Genomic DNA, 19,390 nt, shown 5'->3' on the forward strand with positions numbered 1-19,390 from the left:
AATGTTTTTTGCCGCGTGAGCTTGATTAGCTGGCGACTATTTTTCCAAGATGATTTTTGTAAATCAAATATTTAAGAAAAGAGCAGAATAAAAAAGAAATTGAAAAGGCAACTTTATTTACAATAACAAGGAAATAATATATAAAATGAATAAGCATTAAAACCCAATGAGTAGCCATAAACTTGCCTTTCTAAATCAAGTTCAAGCACTTTTCGACCTATATTTCAAAATGACCCAACCCAAAAAAATTCAAACCTGAATATGATCCAATTTAAAAGGTTAGTTCTCAAACCAATTGACAATTTAATTGTGCTATGCTTAGCAAAAGCAAGACGCATTACGTTTCTTTCACTAACTCCATAGATCTATCTAGTCTAATGTGGAAACATATATTACTATTGAATCGTGCCCTAAAAAAAAGGTAGACATCTAAGAAAGCTAAGGTAACTAAAATTATTAATTAATTTTTAAAGCCCAAATTCTTCTTGTACTCTGTGCTTCCATAATAGTTTGCTTTAATTCATTTCCTTTTACTAAATCTAACTTCCTCAACTTTGATCACATATTTCCTTCGATTAAGGGAAACCATATGGAATCTTGTTAGATTTATATAAACATACATTTTAAAAATATCAACTTTTTATAATTTTAGTGACATCCGTAAATAATTAAGTATATTACCAGCGTTCAAAGATAGAATATAAAATGCAATCATCTCTTAAGCTTATGGTTAAACATCCATGATTGTATTTATATTATATCAGTTACATGTTTAGAGATCGCGGAAAGCCAATGGCCTGATGCGATAAGGGACCACGGGACGGAGTACAATATGTTCTTCTAGTCTTTCATACCATGGCATCATGTTAGTCCACCAAGTCACCAACCAGACAGCAATCAAACTATGCACTTATCAAGGTTCTTGTTTTCTTAAACTTTCATTGCTTCAATCATCAAGCTAGTCGCAAAGGCTAAGCAAGTTGATAATGCCTCAAAGATATCAAAATTGGAAAATTTAATAAATAAAAAAAAATATATCCTATTATTGAGATACGTAAATCCCTAGTAGGGAAATTGCTAGTTTCTATACAGATTAATTGCATACTTATGATCCTTTATTTTTTTCTTCCACATACATGGAAATTTAGCAATAACAATTCAACAAAATCTACACTGCTAACAAGGTACAAAGATCCTCCACATCCTTTGGACGAGAGCAAAAAGAACCTGAAGTACAGTCGAAAATACCCTACATATTACTGAGTATATGTATATATGCTACCATGCTGCTACTGCTTCCTCTTGATCATCCATCTAAGCACATCGATTTTGCAAGGGAATAAGATTAATTATTACTATGCTATGCTGTTGAGAATTGTTAATTTAGATAACACACTTGCACTTGGCTCGACTGTCACTTAAAACCTGCAAACAGACGGACACAGTCATTATAAGTTGGATACAACACCCCAAGATCATTTTGGTTGTTTACAAGAAATTATCCTTTTGCAGAGCTAGTTATTAGGCTTCTAGAAGGAAGCGATGTCTTTAAGACCCTTGATGAGCAAATTGCTATGGCACTATTGGCATTTCGCCCTCTATTAGCTAGCCAGATTATTTACCTAATAATTGAAAGAGAATACAAATCCAATGTGCATCTGATTACAAGAGAAATTAGGAGAACAAGCTCTTGTTACCTTATACTGATTTTGAAGATTTTTGATATAATCAACAGCTAAATCCAGCATGTCCGATGTATTGGTTTGCTATATCATAAAACAGAAATATTATTAGGCCTTTACAGCAGAAACATGTCAATTTGGAAGCATATTATACATGGACCAACCTTATCCATGTTTGGAACGAGTTCTTGTAATTTCCTCATTCGTTCACTGATCCTGTTTCTTCTCATCTAAAATCAGACATATAATTGTCATTATCCAGTATCATAATTAATTTCATTACAACTAATGATCGTAAGCTTACCCTTTCAGCGATACTTCTAGGGTGTGTTGCACAACCTCTTTTCGCTCTGACCTTACAAGGAACCACGTCCTGGAAATGCAGCAACTTCTCGACAGCAGCCATCTCAGCTGAAGTCTTTGGCAAGCTCAAATGATGTGTCAATCCAGCAGAGCGGCTTGTGATACCACCATTCTAATAATCATTTGAGCATCAATATTAGAGTGCTACTATGAGTTAAGTTCAAGAAGGGAACATTCCTCTGTTAAGATGTTTACCTCAGAAAGATGAAGAGATGTGTCTGAAGTAGAATCATTCCAAGGAACAAAAGGGTATCCTGTGGGACTAGTACTGTCAAACCCTGCATCACTTTCGTGGTTTCTGAACTTCCCTTCATCTGCGCTTGTTTCCTTTACAATTTCATTTCCTAGCTCAGGAATTCGTGGCAAAAGGCTCATATTCAGCCTACTTGCACGAGGACTAGATTCACCACTGGTACCATTCCCTACTCTGAAGTTCCCGATACCCCTCATAATTGTGTACCCTAGAAGTTTTCGTGAAGAGCTTAGCAACAACGTAATCAATATAATACTTGACATCTACATTAACATACATAGTGCAGAACTTCGTTAAAAAGACACTGATTAGAGGTAGATGCATCGAAAAATTACTCTACTTGTAGTAAGTTACATTCACACAGTGCTTACACAGAATTATAATCTCAACATCATTCAAGCATTGTCATTAAGATAGATTTCAGATAAGCTCAAACTGCTATCAAAATTCATCTCTAACCAAACACCCAATACATGTCAAAACTATAGGAGCATAATAACCTTCAAGTTTGTTACACATACATGAAGCCTTGGAGCTACACATCCTAATAAGCCGGTGACATCTCTAGATTGCACTATCAACGCACACTTATTAAGCGGCCAATCTTGAGCAATCTACCTAGATAATATGTTTTGAAAGCAGTTTTCATCTGTACTTCTAGTAATCACAAGAAACACAAGAACAGGTACCACCAAAGAACAGAAACCACCAAGATTTGCTAACGTGACCAACTTAAGATATTGCATAAAATAAGATTAATAGCTAAAGATAAATGGTGCATAAACAAAGGTTCAAAACAAGGATAGAATAAGAAATCTGTTTAATAATTTATTGAACTCCCTTGATGTTACTATAAAAAGTCATTTCTACATTTTGCATCTTATCTACAAGTATTTATAGTAACGTATTTAGTTATGCGTTTATGCCTTCTCAGGCCTTCTTTAACTTAAGATTAACCTAGCAGCTTTCCTTATTTTTGCCTCAAGATATACTAAATTCTATACATTGCAATTAGCCTAAACTCTTCTCCAATGTTTCCCTCCTGCCTACAGTAGTACTTCCTTCATTTTTTCAGTTTTATTACTATAACAATATTTTAATATTCATATCCGCCATTGTAAATACCTTCGGTTGATTTAACATTAAAATATCCCCAAAAAAGAAAAAAAAAAAAAAAAAACTTAGCAGCAATGTAAGGTCTCATTATATTCACCTTAATGCGTAGTACTCGTATATAACTATATACTTTATTAAATTTTACATATAAATGATTTTTTTTTTTTTTTACACGGAGTACTCAGTAAATAGTCAAACATGTCAAGTCAATATAGTTTGGAGTTATACAACTAAAAATTCAAATAAAGCACAGTACAAAATAAAGAGCAAGAACAGATTTTAGTGGACCCTCTATTGAACACCAAAAACTAGCGTCCTCCACAAAATAAAACTGTCTTATAAAACAATTCAGTTTTAATTTTTGTTTAAGAATTATGCAATAATAATCTGTGTGATGTTAATTACTTTAGTTGGTTAAAGCATAGGCGGATACAAGGAAGGAACTACTAGGGCCATGGCCCACCCCAAGCCCAGAAAATTTTACCGTCGTGTAACTAATAACATAGAAAATGGGCAAGCAAAGTTGGATTTTCACATTTAAATTTTTTTTTTTTTTCTGATTTGTTAATTGATTTTTTGCTTTTGCCTGCCTCCATTGAAATAAATTACAGTTTACCCAAGACTTAAAATAAACATCAATTACCTTGTGAGTAAAAAAAAAACCAATATCAAGCCCCTATCTTAAGGCGGCAGGATAAGGATATATAATTAACTCTGGAGTACTATGTACTGTACATCTCTTAGTGACCTGACCCACTATTATTATTATTATATATATATTTTTTTTTTCTAAAACGAGTCTACATGAATGATTATATAGACAAGATTTGATCTCAGCTGTAGACAAGACTTTAATCAACTAAAACTAGCTAACACAATTAAGCTAGCTAGCATTCACAACACTATTGTTAATCACTCTTTACTTTTGAAATTAATTGTCAAGTTTATAATGTAACAACGAGTGAATAATTTTTTAATCAAGGTGAGACTCTTCTCTACATAGAAAATTCTTATCAACATGACAACTAAATCCGAACAAATATAGTACATACGGAGTAACATAAAACCAATACTCAATCTGGAAACTTAAACTAATATTGCAAAAATTAACCGGAAAAAAAAAAAAAAAAAAAAAAGAAATAGATACCATTTTGGGTGTTATTAAGATGATTGAAAAATCCAGCAGGGGAGCTACTCTGGCGATTAAGATTCAAACCACAATTACCCTGTCTCGTCGTCGAGAGATTGATTGTTGATCGATCCATTGAACTTGAGGTATTTATCTTCGGATATTGAGGAGGCAACTGACTACTCTGTTCGCCGCCGCCTACCATTAGATTCTGAGGCTTTCTTTCATATGATTCAAAAAAATCATCTGTAATTCTGCCATTAAACTTCTCAGAATCACTGGAATTCTGGGTTAATTCATTGAATAAAGAACTTGGAGCAGAGCGAAATCGCAATAACCCGGAATTATTCTGCTGTTGTTGATGATGATTATGACTAAGGAATTGGGGTTCTATATAAGAATCCATAACACCAAAAGCTAAAAGAGGAAAGTATATATTGTTGCAAAGATTTCTTTACTATTTTTAGATGATTGAAAAATAAAAATAAACTGAGTAATAAGAAATAATCAAAGGTTTCTATAATCGGAAAAATTCAACAATAAGTGTTGACTTTAGCTTATAATCACCACTGATACCAAATGAGTAGTGACGGATCTAAGAATTTGGAACAAACTTCAAAAGAGGAAAAGGAGGACAAAGTTGACACGGGTCAACGAGATATTGTACTCCCTCCGTTTCAGAATAACTGCGATAGCTTATTAGTTATTACAAGGTTTGTCATAGTTTGAGGTAAGTTTAGGATTGAAAGGGTGTAAGAGAGAGAGGAATAAAAGTAGGAGGGGACAAAGGGGGCCTAGATTTTGTCTACACCGAATCTAATCGCTAGATTTGGGAGATAATGAGAGGTACACACAAATACAAGATAGTAATATTATGTTAGATTGTTATGTTAGCGCTATGTATATCATTTTCTTAAATCGATTAACGTTTTGTGTTAGCGATGCGAGAAGAGAGCAGCAGTAAAAGCAAAGGGAAGGGAGAAAGAGAGAGGAGGAAGGAGAAAGCGAAGGCTGCGGAGGTGGTGGGTGGGTTGATGAAAGTGATAACAATGAAGAAGAAAGCCACAAAAAATTAAAAATATTAAAGAAAAGAAAATGAAAATAAAAGGAGAAATTGTGGGTTTTTATTTAATCGATGTAGAAAATAATGGGAGTTTGAAAATGTATTTCCTAAAGAGGAAGTAGTTTCCACAAATGCGAAGCATATCTTTCATTTATTCCTTTCTCCTTTGGTTGTCTCCATGTCTTGCTCATCCCGCCGCCACCCTTCACCACTCTTTTCTTTTTCTTTTTGTTTTAACATAAATTAGGAATCATTCTTTTTTTTTAAAAAAAAAAAATTATGTTTTTTGTATTTTATGGCACAGGTAAAGCTAAGAAAGTCCCACCAATTACTAAACTAAGTTTAATCTAGTTGTAAGGATTGTATTTTCCAATTTTAAGAATACGGTTAACGACACTTTAAAGAGGAGATCTCTTACCCTTTTTCCCTCACTCTCAAAGTCTCTAATTTGTATATATCAGACCAAAAACCTGTAAAGATTGAGGTACTGTTAAGTTCATTTTCCTTATTTTAAAAAAATATATATCAAATACACCTTGAGGTTTTTTTAGTGCAACACTTACGTTTGCTAATATGCAATCTTGAGTTCTTGACCATTATTTTCTTTAATCGCTATAACTATTCTAACCCTTTATAGCATTACATCATTTGTTTTGTCAAAAATCCAAGCCTAATTCACTACTTCACAACTATCACAAGTGCAATAAGTCGAGTGAGGAATGAGGAGATTGGGGGATGGTTAGTCCCTCCATCCCCCCCCCCCCATGGGGATTTGATTCCTTATTAAAGGGTTTAGGATTTGTTGTAAATGAGTCGTGTTTAAGGGTTCTTGGAATTTGGGCCCCAATCAACTCTGAAAAGCCCCACTATAAGGTTTGCACCAAGGGCATTTAGGTAGGGGCTGAGTTACTCTTTAATTTTTTTTTACAAATGATCATATAGTGTGGTCAGCCGTACAAAAAAGACATTGATAATGTTAATACATTTATAATAATAATAATAATAATAATAATAATAATAATAATAATATTTTCGTGATACCCTTGTTGATATTTGTTTTCGGTTCGGGATTTCTGCTCGAGAGAGGTTAACGTTGAGTTGACTGGAGGAAACGATGGGGCTCATCTTCGACCTATAGATGTGTTGCTTTATTCTTGGGATAGAGGCCTTGATGTGTGTGTTAACTTGACAGGGTCTTCTCCTTTAACACAATCAGGGTTATCTAATTTTATTCCTGGTCATGTTGTCTTGGTTGCTGCTCAACGAAAGCGGGACAAGTATGGGGGCGCGTTGCAGGGCTATTGGCTACGGTTTTATTCCCTTCTCTTTTTCTTCATTGGGGGAATTAGAGAAGAATGTTGTTGCGTTGCTGAAGCGGGTTCAGGCGTTCGCAAGGACTCGGGATATAGGTGCTCGTGCGGCTGCTCACATCTTCAACAGGATAGGCTCTGCTATAGCTAGAGAAGTAGGGGCCCAGATTGTATCTCGACTCCCCACTAATTTCTTGTAAATTGATTGACTTTGTAGGTTTTTGTTAATAATAATAATAATAATAATAATAATAATAATTATAAGCTAACATCTGATCTACTATGTTCTATTTGTTGTGCTATGCTCATAAGCTCAAAAGGACATTACATTTATTCTTTAGGTGAAGAAGTAAATTTCTTTTTCGTAATCATCAATACATGATGTTCGGAAATAAGGGTGTAGTTGTCTTTGATTAATGCGGAACAAGTCAATGACAAATAAGAACGAGAAAAACATAAAGAAGATAAACAAATAACACAATGCAAGGATTTATGTGGTTTTAGACCTACATCCACAGGTGGGGATTCGAGAACTTCTTCACTATAATGGATAAAGAACGAGAAAATAATACAAGGAGTCGTAATCTAATGGCTCAAAAGTTATGATCTAATTGATCAACTAAAGGTTCCTTTTATAACACAAGGAAACCCTAATAAAATCCTAAATTGTTCCCCAAATATAATCAAATAACTGTCATAGAAAAGATTAAATATTAGAAAATATTCCATAAGTTATCCTAGAAGAATCAAACTACCGAGCTATAGCTCGACAACTAGCTCAAGCCTGCCGCGAGTCTTCATAGGGCCGAGCTATAACTCACTCGCCTAGAAGTATAGCTCGCCTGCTCGTCGCAATTTTCCAGCTTCGTCAGGTTTTGGTAAAATGGCCATAACTTTCTCGTTTCTTATCGGAATTGGGCATATGACCTACCGTTGAAACGATCTTGAAACAAGTTATTACATCCAACTAACTTGAATCACCTCAAATCACTTGTACCTTGAGAGATATCTGCATTCAAAGTCGGCTCTACTAGCCCTACTAGATTTCGGGTCACAATTTAACACATGCAAACTATAACTATGATGATATTTACATATTAACCTCACAATTTCTTCCCATAAATCTTGTACGAGTAATAATTAATGCAATGTTTAATAGTTCAAAGTACTATCGGAAAAACTCATACATCTCAAACTAATTTTATTCTTAAATTAAGAAGTTATTTATTAAAGATTTTTCCTTATAAGTAGTACAAGTACGTCCATAATTTTGGTGTCGTACATATGCTTAGCGCATAAATGAAAGAATAAAAACAAAAACATGCACATGAGTTAGGTGAAAGAGCCAATCGCTTACGTTTTGACTTTGATTAGGTTTTGGCGTTCAACTATGAACTTTCTAGAGAATGTATCAAGTCTTTAATTTCTTACTCTATTATTCTATTAATAATAATAATAATAATAATCTCTACTATACATTATATACAAGTACAACTTTTGAATTTTATATCTAGTGAATAATATTAAAAAAAAAATTGCACATATTATATAATAATCTAATTTAATATATATATATATATATATATATATATATATATATATATATATATATATATATATATATATATATATATATATAAAAAGTAGACATTTTTCAGGAGTATTTTGGCGCGCCACATAAGAAAATGTATTATTTTGTCCAATGAAAAATTAGATTAACAATTTATTTTATAATTAAAAAATTTACTCGCCACCTAAGCAAAAGTGACAAATAAGATTTAAGAATTTTGACACATAGGTAAAAACAACGAATAGAGAATAATTAAAATTTAAATTATTTTTAAAAACCAATAATTATCTTCTCAAAAAAAAAAAGTAATAATTATCTTTTATATATATATGTGGATGCAAATTTTTGATCACAAATATCTTTAATCTCTCCCTAACAAATATTATAAAAGTTTGATTTTAATAATGTACTCATCGAAACGAATAAAACTATATCTCATATGACTAATTTCCCATAATTTTTAATAGTTAAACGAAACGAGTATATTAAATAAACGCATAGGCAAAAGACTTATTTTGATCAATAAAAAAACGAGATTTGTCATTTCTTTTTAGAATTAAAATTTTAAATTGTCACATAAGCAAAATTAGTGAATAAGGTTTGGGATTTTAAATTCAAGCATCACATATAATAAATAAAACAACAAAAGATAACTTTAGGGTTAAAATTAAAAAATTATCTTACGATATTAGGAATTTTATCCATATATTTAATGAATAATCTTCATAAATTTTCAAAATTTTAAATTAAATAAAATGATTTACTAGAACCGTGCATCGCACGGGCTTACATCTACTAGTAGTAGTAGTAGTAATAATAATAATAATAATAATAATAATAATAATAATAATAATAATAATAATAATAATAATAATAATAATAATAATAATAATAAGTCAATAGCCTCTTGTGCATTAATATCATTTGGCGTTTATTTCACAACCCTCAGCTCTTGCTTGCCAAGGTGTGTGCGGCCCGGTTTCAAAGCCCGTTGACTAAAGGTGTGGAGTTCGATATCGGAATAAGAATTTCTCTTGGGGCTTGAGGGGTCTAATAAGGGCGGGGAATACTCTTACCAAGGGTTGTGGTTGGAAGGTGGGAAATGGAAAGTCTATAGTAGCATGGAAGGATAGATGGATGGTTAGCAGAGTGTCAGAATATAATTCTACGGCTACTTTGCATCACGCTAAGGACTAGAAGGCAAGTCACTTCATTTGCCCGTCTGGTTCTGAGTGGAACCTTGCCCGTCTGAACTCTGCTTTTGTCCACACTAATGCCTCACTCATTGCAAGTTTGGAGTTACCTGGTGGTGACTCGGAGGATTATTTGTACTGGCGATACCATAAGTCAGGCTGATTTACCGTTAAGACAAAATACGCTTTCCAACCGGTCTCATAGATTCCTCAGACGACATTTCAGGTTTGTATAAGATTTTCTGGTCCCTCAACGTCATGCGCAAGTGGAAACTGTTTATGTGGAAGCTACTTCAGAATGGAATTGCTACAAAGAATAATTTGGGAAGACGGGGACTGGTTGTAGGTTTACACTGTGACCTTTGTGGGACACAGGTGGAAGATTTACAGCACTTGTTTAGATTTTGCAGTTCTGCACAAGATGCATGGAGGGGTAGGATTTTACGTTTTTACTCAGAAGCTAACACAGACCAATCCTTCAACGATTGGATTTTGTACTATATCCGGCTGTTTCTAAGCCGGGATAGTTTTGATGGTCACAGAACGACCTTTTTCATCGCAACTCTTTGGGGGTTGTGGATATCACGTAATCTTAGGGTTTTCAACCCGGCGGCTGATAATTTATCGACACCGGCAATTATCTCAGAAGTTCTTCGCCAACAGAATCTTTTTGCCACTAAGAAGGCAGGGGATCTTCGCGCTTTGCACCCTTTTGAACTGGTAAGTGATTACCCTCCCGGGTTTTTACGTGCTGTTTTGCAGGACTCAGAATTTGGAAGTTTGCTACCGCAAACGGTTATATTGGTTGATGGCTCGTGGAATAAACAAACACACAAATGAGGGATGGGTTGGTGTCCAGAGTTTGGGGAGTATGGGGAACAGGGCTGGCTTAGAGGGGCTTCTTCTGGACTAGCTCAATCTGCTCTCCATGCAGAGTTGAATGTCTGTCTTGGAGGGTTACAATGGGCAGTCAGAAGGTTGCTTCGTGCAGTTACAATTTATACAGACTCTATTACAGTTGTCCGTTGCCTTCGGGGAGACCAAGACTCGGATATTGCTGTTCGTTGGACACTTGCTCGTATTCGCCACTTAAGCAACAGTTTTGAGTGGTGTGCCGTTCTCAAGGTGGATCACGTGGTAGTGGAGAAGGCTCACGTTCTTGCTACAACAGCAAACTCTAATTTATCCTCTTTTAATTTTGTCTATTAGTTTCCTCTTTGTTTATTAAGCTCTTGTTAAAAAAAAAAAAAAAAAAAAAAAAAAAAAAAAAATTCACTTGGCTAGTTCATTGCTATAAGCCCTTAATGGGAGGATTTATTTGAGATTCATAATAAGGGTTCAGCCCCTTGTAATTTTTATAAGTGGAGTACTAGATAGGCTAGGAGTATGAAAATAATTTACTCCGTATAAGTTATCAGATATTTTAAAGGTAAGGTTGGAGGTTTAAATCCTTTACACTTTTGCTTAAAATCCACCACTAACGATCGAGCCTCAATTAATTTTAACATTATTATGTAAATTGTGTTGCTCAAGCTATAGAGAAGGAAAGAATGTAGAAATACTCCGTTTGTTAACAGCTGCACCATTTCTTATTCCGCGGTCTCCAATTTAATGCATTTGTTCAACCATTAATAGTTTTAATCATCAATCCAATAACATAATACTAAAACAGACACTAAGAATGGTACAAAATTTTCCCTCCAATGCTTTTTTTTCTTTTTTTTTTTAATTTTTTATTTGAAAGTTTTGTTACATTTGGCTAGAATCTTATTACTCCCTCCGTCCCCGAAAGAAGGACCCTTTTGGTTGATTTCGCGGGTATTAAGAAAGTTAAATAAAAAAAAAAGTAAAAATATATTGAAAAGATAAATTTACTTGGGGTTTGTAAAAAAGTAGAGAGAGAAAATATTAAAAATACATGAAAGCACAAATATTGTTGTAAATTGATGGGTATTTTAATGCAAATGGGTCGATCATTTTGGAATTAAACTTAGGCCAAACGAGTTGAACTTTTGGGGACGGATGGAGTATTACCTATTATTTGAATTATGCCTTGTTTTGTCAAAAAAAGATTTGAGTTTATTGACTTTTTTTTTTTCTTCTTCCAAATTTCAATAAATATGGTCAATAGTATATTACTAGTAATTTTTTCCAGTTGTACATTTTCCTAGATAACTTTTTTTTTTTTTTTTTTTTTTTTTTTTTGCTGCACACAATGAGCATTCCCACCGTTTCCCTAGCTAACTATCAATGCAATTGTAATCATTTATAATCAATCTTATTTGGAGTTCTTTTGTATAATCTTAACTACAATAGATATCCTTTCAATAAAAATAAAAATAAAAAAAATAAAAAAATAAAAAAATAAAAAAAAAAACTATAACGTTTCTTATACATATATCAAAATAAATATGCCAATATTCTTTTAATTTATCTACCATAAAATATATACTCATGCACAAACCAAAAATTTTAATTTGACGATTTTTGGTCCATATTGAGCTTTTCAGGTTGAGTAGGAATATTGACGATGATTTGAGGCTAATCATACTTGCATTTTTTTTTTTTTTTTTTTTTTTTTAACATGGATTAGATCGTGCTAGCAACACAAACTATTTATGATCACCTCTAATGGACATACATACATATACTAATTAAATTATAGATTTTTTATATCATTGTTATGTCTATTTATTTAATAGCATTTCTATCGTTGTTATAGACTGTGCCAATGTGTGATTACATAAAGTCGATCATGAGTTATATCACCTATATAACTAATTAAATTTGATTACGGGATTTGATTTCCTTACAAAACTTACTTTATAAAGTTTAGTATAATGTGCGTTGCACGAGACGTAAGCTAGTATTAGTAAATAATTAAAAACTACTTCCTCTGCCTTTTTATTTATTTACTGTTAGAGATAATATCGGAAAATATATCACATATATTTTCCGATATTATCTCTAACATTTACGCATGCACACCACTTTGACACGCGATTTTATAAAGATATTAGATAAGATAATTTAAACTTATTAATTAGTTGAAATAATAATACCGTCAAAACAAAGAAAGTGCATGATTAAAGATATAAGTGATTAAAGTTTATGGGTCTGTTCGGCAAAACTAGCTATACCGGTTGGCTATTAGCTTTTGAGTAGCTGTGAGCTGTAGAGGTAGCTGTGAGCTATCAATCAAGTAGTAGCTGTTAGAGGTCAGCTCTCAAGGTAGCGGTTCATACTATGAGTGTACGGTAAAAGTAGCAATTGAAACTATAAAATACAATTATTATTATTATTATTATTGTTGTTGTTGTTGTTGTTGTTGTTGTTGTTGTTGTTGTTAGTGTGACGTGTTATGTATCATATGTTTGATAATTTTAAATATTATATAGTATAATATACATTGCTAATAAATAATCTATTTAAAAAATAAGATAGGAAAAAAAAATACTCCTCATAATGAAAGGAAAAAAAAAAAAAGAAAAAAGGATATGGAATAAAAAAAATTTGGTATTATGGTTGTCTGAAACAAGTAATACTGAGTCAAAAAGATGAAAAAAAAATAAAAAATTCATTAGAAAAAAATAAAATAAAACAAAAACAAAAAAAATAAGGTTGAACGCTACTTTACAATTTCAAAAGCTATCTTTTATAGCTTTCAACAACAGCTACTTAAAAGCCACCTCTACCTCTAACCGCTACTTAAAACACTACTTTACAAAATGCTAATATTATTTTAAGGTAGTGTTTTGACTAGGTCTAAAAGCTAACAGGTACCTTAAAAGCTAATGTTGAGTAGACCCTATATAAAGATGTCCTTAAATTATCAAAAGCTAACCTTGAAATGAATAAAAGTAAGAATTACATTTTACGAAGTATTAATTAAACATAATTATATTAACCTTATAAAACTTACATTATTGTCTATTTACATTAAAATGGTATCACATTTAATGCTACTCCGTACCTTATTTTTTGACAAATACTCTGTACCGTATTAAAGTAAAAGTTATCCAATATTGTAAACGGATGTACACAAAAATTTTTGTTAAGGTTACAAATAAACGGTGGAAATTTTTTTAAAAAAAGTTAAAGAGTAAAAAAAAAAAAAAAAAAAAAAAAAAAATTAAAAAAAGGGGGGAAAAAAAAAGAACCGCAATTGGCTATGTATTTTTGGCGAAAGAAAGTGAATTTATTGGATATAAAGATTTTGGATAGTGTTTTTAATTTTTTATATTTGACGGAAGACTTTTGAGTATTAATTTTTTTTTTTTTTTTTGGGTCCCGAGTATTAATTGAGGCATAAATATGTGTATGAAAATTGTCATGTAATGAAGACAGATTCTTCCTTCAAGGCATAAAATTCGGGATTCCACCGCTTATTCGTAAATTAATAATTAAAAATAAAAAAAAAAAAGGTACTCCATAATTTTGTTCGTTTACGAAAAAATTCTCTCCACCCTTTTTTTCCTACTCGTAAAAATTTCTCTCCTTGCATTAGTATTTGTAATTGTCGTGACCCTATAGCTTTGATTATTAATATATACACTTTTAAAATAGTAAAATTCATATAAATTTGATAATATGAATATGTAAGTTATAATATTGCATGATAATTTTTTTTTTAAAAAAACTAGTTATTACAAATTTCAATCAAAGTTTTTTTTTTTTTTTTTTTTTTTTTTTTTTTTTTTTTTTTTTTTTGTTCCAAACAATTCACCCTTAGGGTTAATCTGGATTTGGGGATCAGTTCTGGGTAGTTAGGTTGCAGTCCCCTCCCGATTGTTGTTGTGGGGGATCGAACACAGATCCCCCCTACCAAGTGCAGTCTCAATCACCACTACACCAACAATCAATTGGTGCAGTCAAAGTTTTATGAGTATGGGAAGATTAAAAAAAAAAATGGGGCAAGTACTTGACATTAGCATTAATACAAAATCTTAGATGTTCGGGTAACGTTAGGGTCTTTTTTCTTCACATTATTTTCAGTTCTTAATTTGCTTCTCTCATAAAATATAAAGTTTAGTTCAGTTCAGCTCCAATTAGTTCAGTTCAGTTCAATTAAGCCAATTAAAACAGACCCTTAAAGTTATGATTGTTTGTCTGTTTTCATGGTTTTTTCCCCTTTTATGTTCAATTTATTACTCGTAGTTTTGTTCGTTTTCATAGTCATGTAAATGAATAAGATTGATAGAATCCCTTATGTTCATTAGATTCATAATTGTATTGTTTTCTAAATGAAGTTAAGGGCTTGTTCTGATTAACTGAACTGAGCTGAAATGAACTGAATTGAATTTATTGGAGTTGAACTGAATTGAACTGAACTGAACTGAATATTTTATGAGAGAATGAAATTAAGAATTGAACTGAATTGAACTAAACTGAACTGAACTGAATTGAATTGAAAACAATCTGAACAGAACAAACTCCAAATAATGAAATGAGTAAAAAATTAAATAGAGGAGCTACAAGATTAACCCCCGTGACAATGAGAGAGATGTGCGCACACACCGGATCACAAGCAATGATCTAGTATCGGATACGCGTCATTTTCAATCTGTACTGTAAAATTGTGATAGTCCATTTCTCTTTATACGTGATACGGAGTAAAACAATAATAAAATAAAGTAATAAAAAAATTGGTTGGCTATAAATTGATGTTCAATAAATGAGTAGCTGACTCATTGAACGCCGCCTTTGTTACAGTTACGCATTCCTATGGATATTGCTTTGGATGTCTTCAACTATTTTTACACTTTAATACTTCCTCCCTTTTTTTTATTTGTAACATTTTGACTTTTACACTATTTATATACTCCACTTTAATTAGTTATGATGATTTATAATTAGAAAAAAATGTAATCACATGAGATCTTGTTGTATTCATCTCGGTTTATACTATTTTAATATATAACATTTATAATTTTTACATGCTCCCTCCGTGTTTTAATAAATATTACATTTTAACCAAACACGTAAGTCAAAACACAATTTTGACCATTAGTTTATCTAATCATATTGTTAATAAAATTACACAAAGCCTCACCCAAATATTGGTTGGTCCATCTTAACCCTTCCGTAAACACTCTCTTATCTTCTTCCTTATTTTCTCTCTCCTCTTTCTATTTCCAGCACACTTGATAATCAAACCTTAACAATGGTGAGATTGGTACCGTCGACGGCGAGAAACTCATCGGGATAAAAGTTGTCATCCATGGAGAAAGAGAGAGACAGTTTAAGAGAATTGAAGATGATGGAGAAGAGAGAGAAAATAAAAATTGTTGATTATTATAGACACCCAAATGTGTCTCCCCATAACCAAACTCAGTGATGAATACCTTTCACGTCATTTGATTATCGAATGAAGTGAAAGTGTGGAAAGTCTAGTGATGAGAATGTTTTTTATTAAAATATCTCTCTTTCTGTTTTTGAAAATATTTCTTTTCTTACTCTATTTATATAAAAATAGCCAGTCCGATTTGGTTTGGTACATGATAAGGTCCAATAATAGTGTAGTTGGATTGGACTTGAAAAGTTCTTTCCAATGATATATTATAAGCCCAATTCCGATGAATTATGAGGAAGTTATGGATCAAATTAAATTAGACCCAATGATTTTAAATGTGGCCCAATGATTCTAGAGGAGGGCCTATTAATCGTTATTCCTAAACTAATTAGGATTGATTTTGATCTTCTAGGAATATCTAGAAGGTTCTCTTTAATTCTAATAGGATTAGGGTTGATAATTATATTTTTAAAAGAAAATGTTTTATTTTGAATAAAATATATTAAATCTAATTTTAAATCTGCTTGGACACAGAATTACCTGTAACCGGTTTTAAAGGTGATTCCGCATGTAAAAGCGCGTTGTATTTTTGAACCAACGCGAGACGACAGAGTCGTCGCCTGGCGCCGACTCCTGTCGTTGGCGACAGGAGGTATTTTATTCCGAATATGATTTTCTTTGATCCCGTGCTATTTTTCCTATAAATAGGGGTCGAATTTACCTGTTTTCAATCATCTACGATCTACAATTCACAACAATCATCTCTTTCTAAAAGCTAGAAGCTTTTCCTCTCTCTCTATTCTTTTTCTAAACCTTCCCTCTTACAAAATTCCTCATACATTAGTTCTAGACACACCTAGCCAAGTTCGAAGTTGCCTTCGCCCTAGACGTGAAAGGTTGAATATTTCTGAGGGTTTGGTCCCAAATCTCTATTTCAATTATTTAATTTAATTGTTTTGTTTTATTATTTTCCTTGAATTTACTAACCCGTGTATTTTGTTATTAGAAAGAGGTACGAGGCATCGAAATAAGTATTTTAATTGCTTTATTGATCTTTTGATATAGAAATCATGCTTAGATTATTTTGTTAATTCCTAGTATCATGTTAGGAAGTTTTATTACTTCTTAGTATCATGTTTAGGGTTAACTAAAATTTCTAATATCATGAATGTTTATGATGCTTCCTATTTCTTTTCTAATATCATGTTAGTGTCATGTTAGGGTTAAAGCTTTGATCTTTAATGTTTAGTGACATGTTAGGGTTTGTTATTAATCTTGTTAGTATCATGCCTAGGATCTTGCTATTATTATTAAGCTTTGATTATGATTGATGATTGTTATTATTATGTTGCTTGATATATATTGTTATTGTTATTGCTTGATCACGCCCTCTCTTGCAGGATTAAAGGGAATTTGTACTTGTAATCACGCTTAATAAGATAATTAATAATCTTGTTTAGGCTAATATGATTATAATTCAAGTGATCGCCAATAATAGATTTGTTTGTGCATTAATATTCAACCAACATAGATAAACAGGCTTAGGGTTAACCTATTGATTGCATGTTAGTCAGAAAGCGCACATGAATACGAGAAGAATAAAGTAGAGGCCTATTTAGGGCAGGTTCAATCTCTTTTAGGTTGTATTTGTACCTTCATCCCCGAACTTCTAGTCATAGTTCCAGACCTATTGGAGTTAACGATCTCCTAGATCGTTAAGGGGTGTAACATTCACCTTGTGAACGGTTTACAAGTTCCTAAAACTTGTTGGCGACTCTTTTACTCTATCTTCCTTCCCTTTGGACGCCACCATGCTTAAGTGTATGATCACAGTAGGGTTCAAGTGTGGGATGCTTGAAATTATTCCCTACAATTATATTTGTCCATGTATGCTTGAATTGGCTTGATAATTGCTTGAGATTTTCGGATTTTTCGAAAAATGCTAAAAAAAAAAAATCAATTTGGGGTTTTCTTGTGTTGTGGATAATTGTTGAGATTAATTGTCCTATGTATTGTATGTTGAATTGTGAGCGTTTTGATAAAAATGCACGTATTTTGGTTGAGAAAACGAGCATTTTATGTTATACTCATGAGCTTAGTACGGGACCTTCAATGGTGGTTCCTCCATTGTTAACCTTTTAATTATTTTTTTAAAATAAATTATATTGTCTAGATTATATCATCTATAATAAGTTGTATGATATCCTCTATAAGTTGGATGATATCCTCTATAAGTTGGATGGTATCATCCATTGTCTAGATGATATCCCGTATTATATTAGTTCCATGATATCATCTATTAGGTTTCATGATATTATCTATATCATCCATTGCTTAGATGATATCATCTATTACCTAAGCTAGATGATAACATATATAGGCAAGATAATATCATTTATAGGTTGGATGATATATATCATCTAATGGATATATGATATCATTTATAGGCTGGATGATATCCTCTATTAGTTTGTTGGATGCATGATATCCTTTATTAGTTACATGATAATCCTCTATTGATATTATGATATCCTCTATTGGTTCCATGATATCATCCTAGACAATATTATCTACTGTGTGTATGTATATATATATGATATCATCTTGCCTATAGATGATATCATCTGTTTGTTCAATGATATCCTCTATTGGTTCCATGATATCATGTATAGGCTTAATGATATCCTCTATTGGTTATATGATATTATCTACAAAGTGGGATTATTGTTTTAAGGCTTGACTCACCAAACTATTGGTGTGGCAAGCCTCACGTAATACCTTCTCATTATTACACTTTATTGTTCGTAATTGATGATCGTGTCTTCTAATTATTGAAAAATAAACCCTGAACTTATGTACATACGGAGTATCTCTCAACCTACAAATGAATTTAAAGCGATTCTAGTTGGAGCTTGAAGGTAAAGCATTGTCTCGATAGCTTTTGAAAATCATTGACAGTAAGGTTTCACTAGAGTTTGAGCAAACATTTGACGGAAACTAATTGAATATATAAAACTGTCATCAATAACTTTCATCTAAAAAGTGCCCAAAAGTACCCAATTATATTTGTGCCATTTTGACCTACTCTTCTCAAATTGAGTTTGCTTTAATCAAACTTAGGTTTCCCCATGTAATTCAGTGATTCAGTCAGTAGCTTACTTATCAAAAGGTTTGCTGGTTACGAGGTGTTTATTGAGTCGATAATGGTATGCGTAGCAAGTTAATACTTATTACAAGTATGAACAAATAGATACAAAGTGTCATTGTGAGAGCGAGGGATAACTCAAATGATTAAAGCTTTTCTCTTGATTTCAGGGGATTCTGAAATTCACTCTTGTGGTTCTTTAAACACCAAAAAGTATGAATGTGAAAGAATAAGAAAACATCATATGGACTAAGTTAATACAAATAGAATAGTC

General features: G+C 32.2%; 1 protein-coding gene across 1 annotated transcript; it reads right to left on the bottom strand.

The window, feature by feature from the left end:
- Nucleotides 1-964: 964 nt before the first annotated feature.
- LOC145583204 (transcription factor bHLH130-like) lies at nt 965-5,670 on the bottom strand. Its single transcript, XM_081640383.1, has 6 exons — nt 4,562-5,670; nt 2,241-2,506; nt 1,987-2,157; nt 1,847-1,912; nt 1,698-1,766; nt 965-1,425 (listed from the first exon to the last, which is right to left on the bottom strand). The coding sequence occupies exons 1-6, from the start codon at nt 4,947-4,949 to the stop codon at nt 1,384-1,386; spliced, it is 1,002 nt and encodes a 333-aa protein (XP_081496509.1). The 5' UTR covers nt 4,950-5,670; the 3' UTR covers nt 965-1,383.
- Nucleotides 5,671-19,390: the final 13,720 nt, after the last annotated feature.

The sequence above is a fragment of the Chenopodium album genome, chromosome 15, assembly GCF_948465745.1.
Source record: "Chenopodium album chromosome 15, dcCheAlbu1.1, whole genome shotgun sequence".
NCBI lineage: Eukaryota > Viridiplantae > Streptophyta > Magnoliopsida > Caryophyllales > Amaranthaceae > Chenopodium > Chenopodium album.

Excerpts from the sequence above, each read along its gene's own strand:
- LOC145583204 (XM_081640383.1), bottom strand. The coding sequence starts at position 4,949 with ATGGATTCTTATATAGAACCCCAATTCCTTAGTCATAATCATCATCAA. Across the intron at positions 2,158-2,240 it reads CATCTCTTCATCTTTCTGAG|AATGGTGGTATCACAAGCCG; the intron begins GTAAACATCTTA and ends AATGATTATTAG. Across the intron at positions 1,426-1,697 it reads ATCTTCAAAATCAGTATAAG|GTTTTAAGTGACAGTCGAGC; the intron begins GTAACAAGAGCT and ends GTCTGTTTGCAG.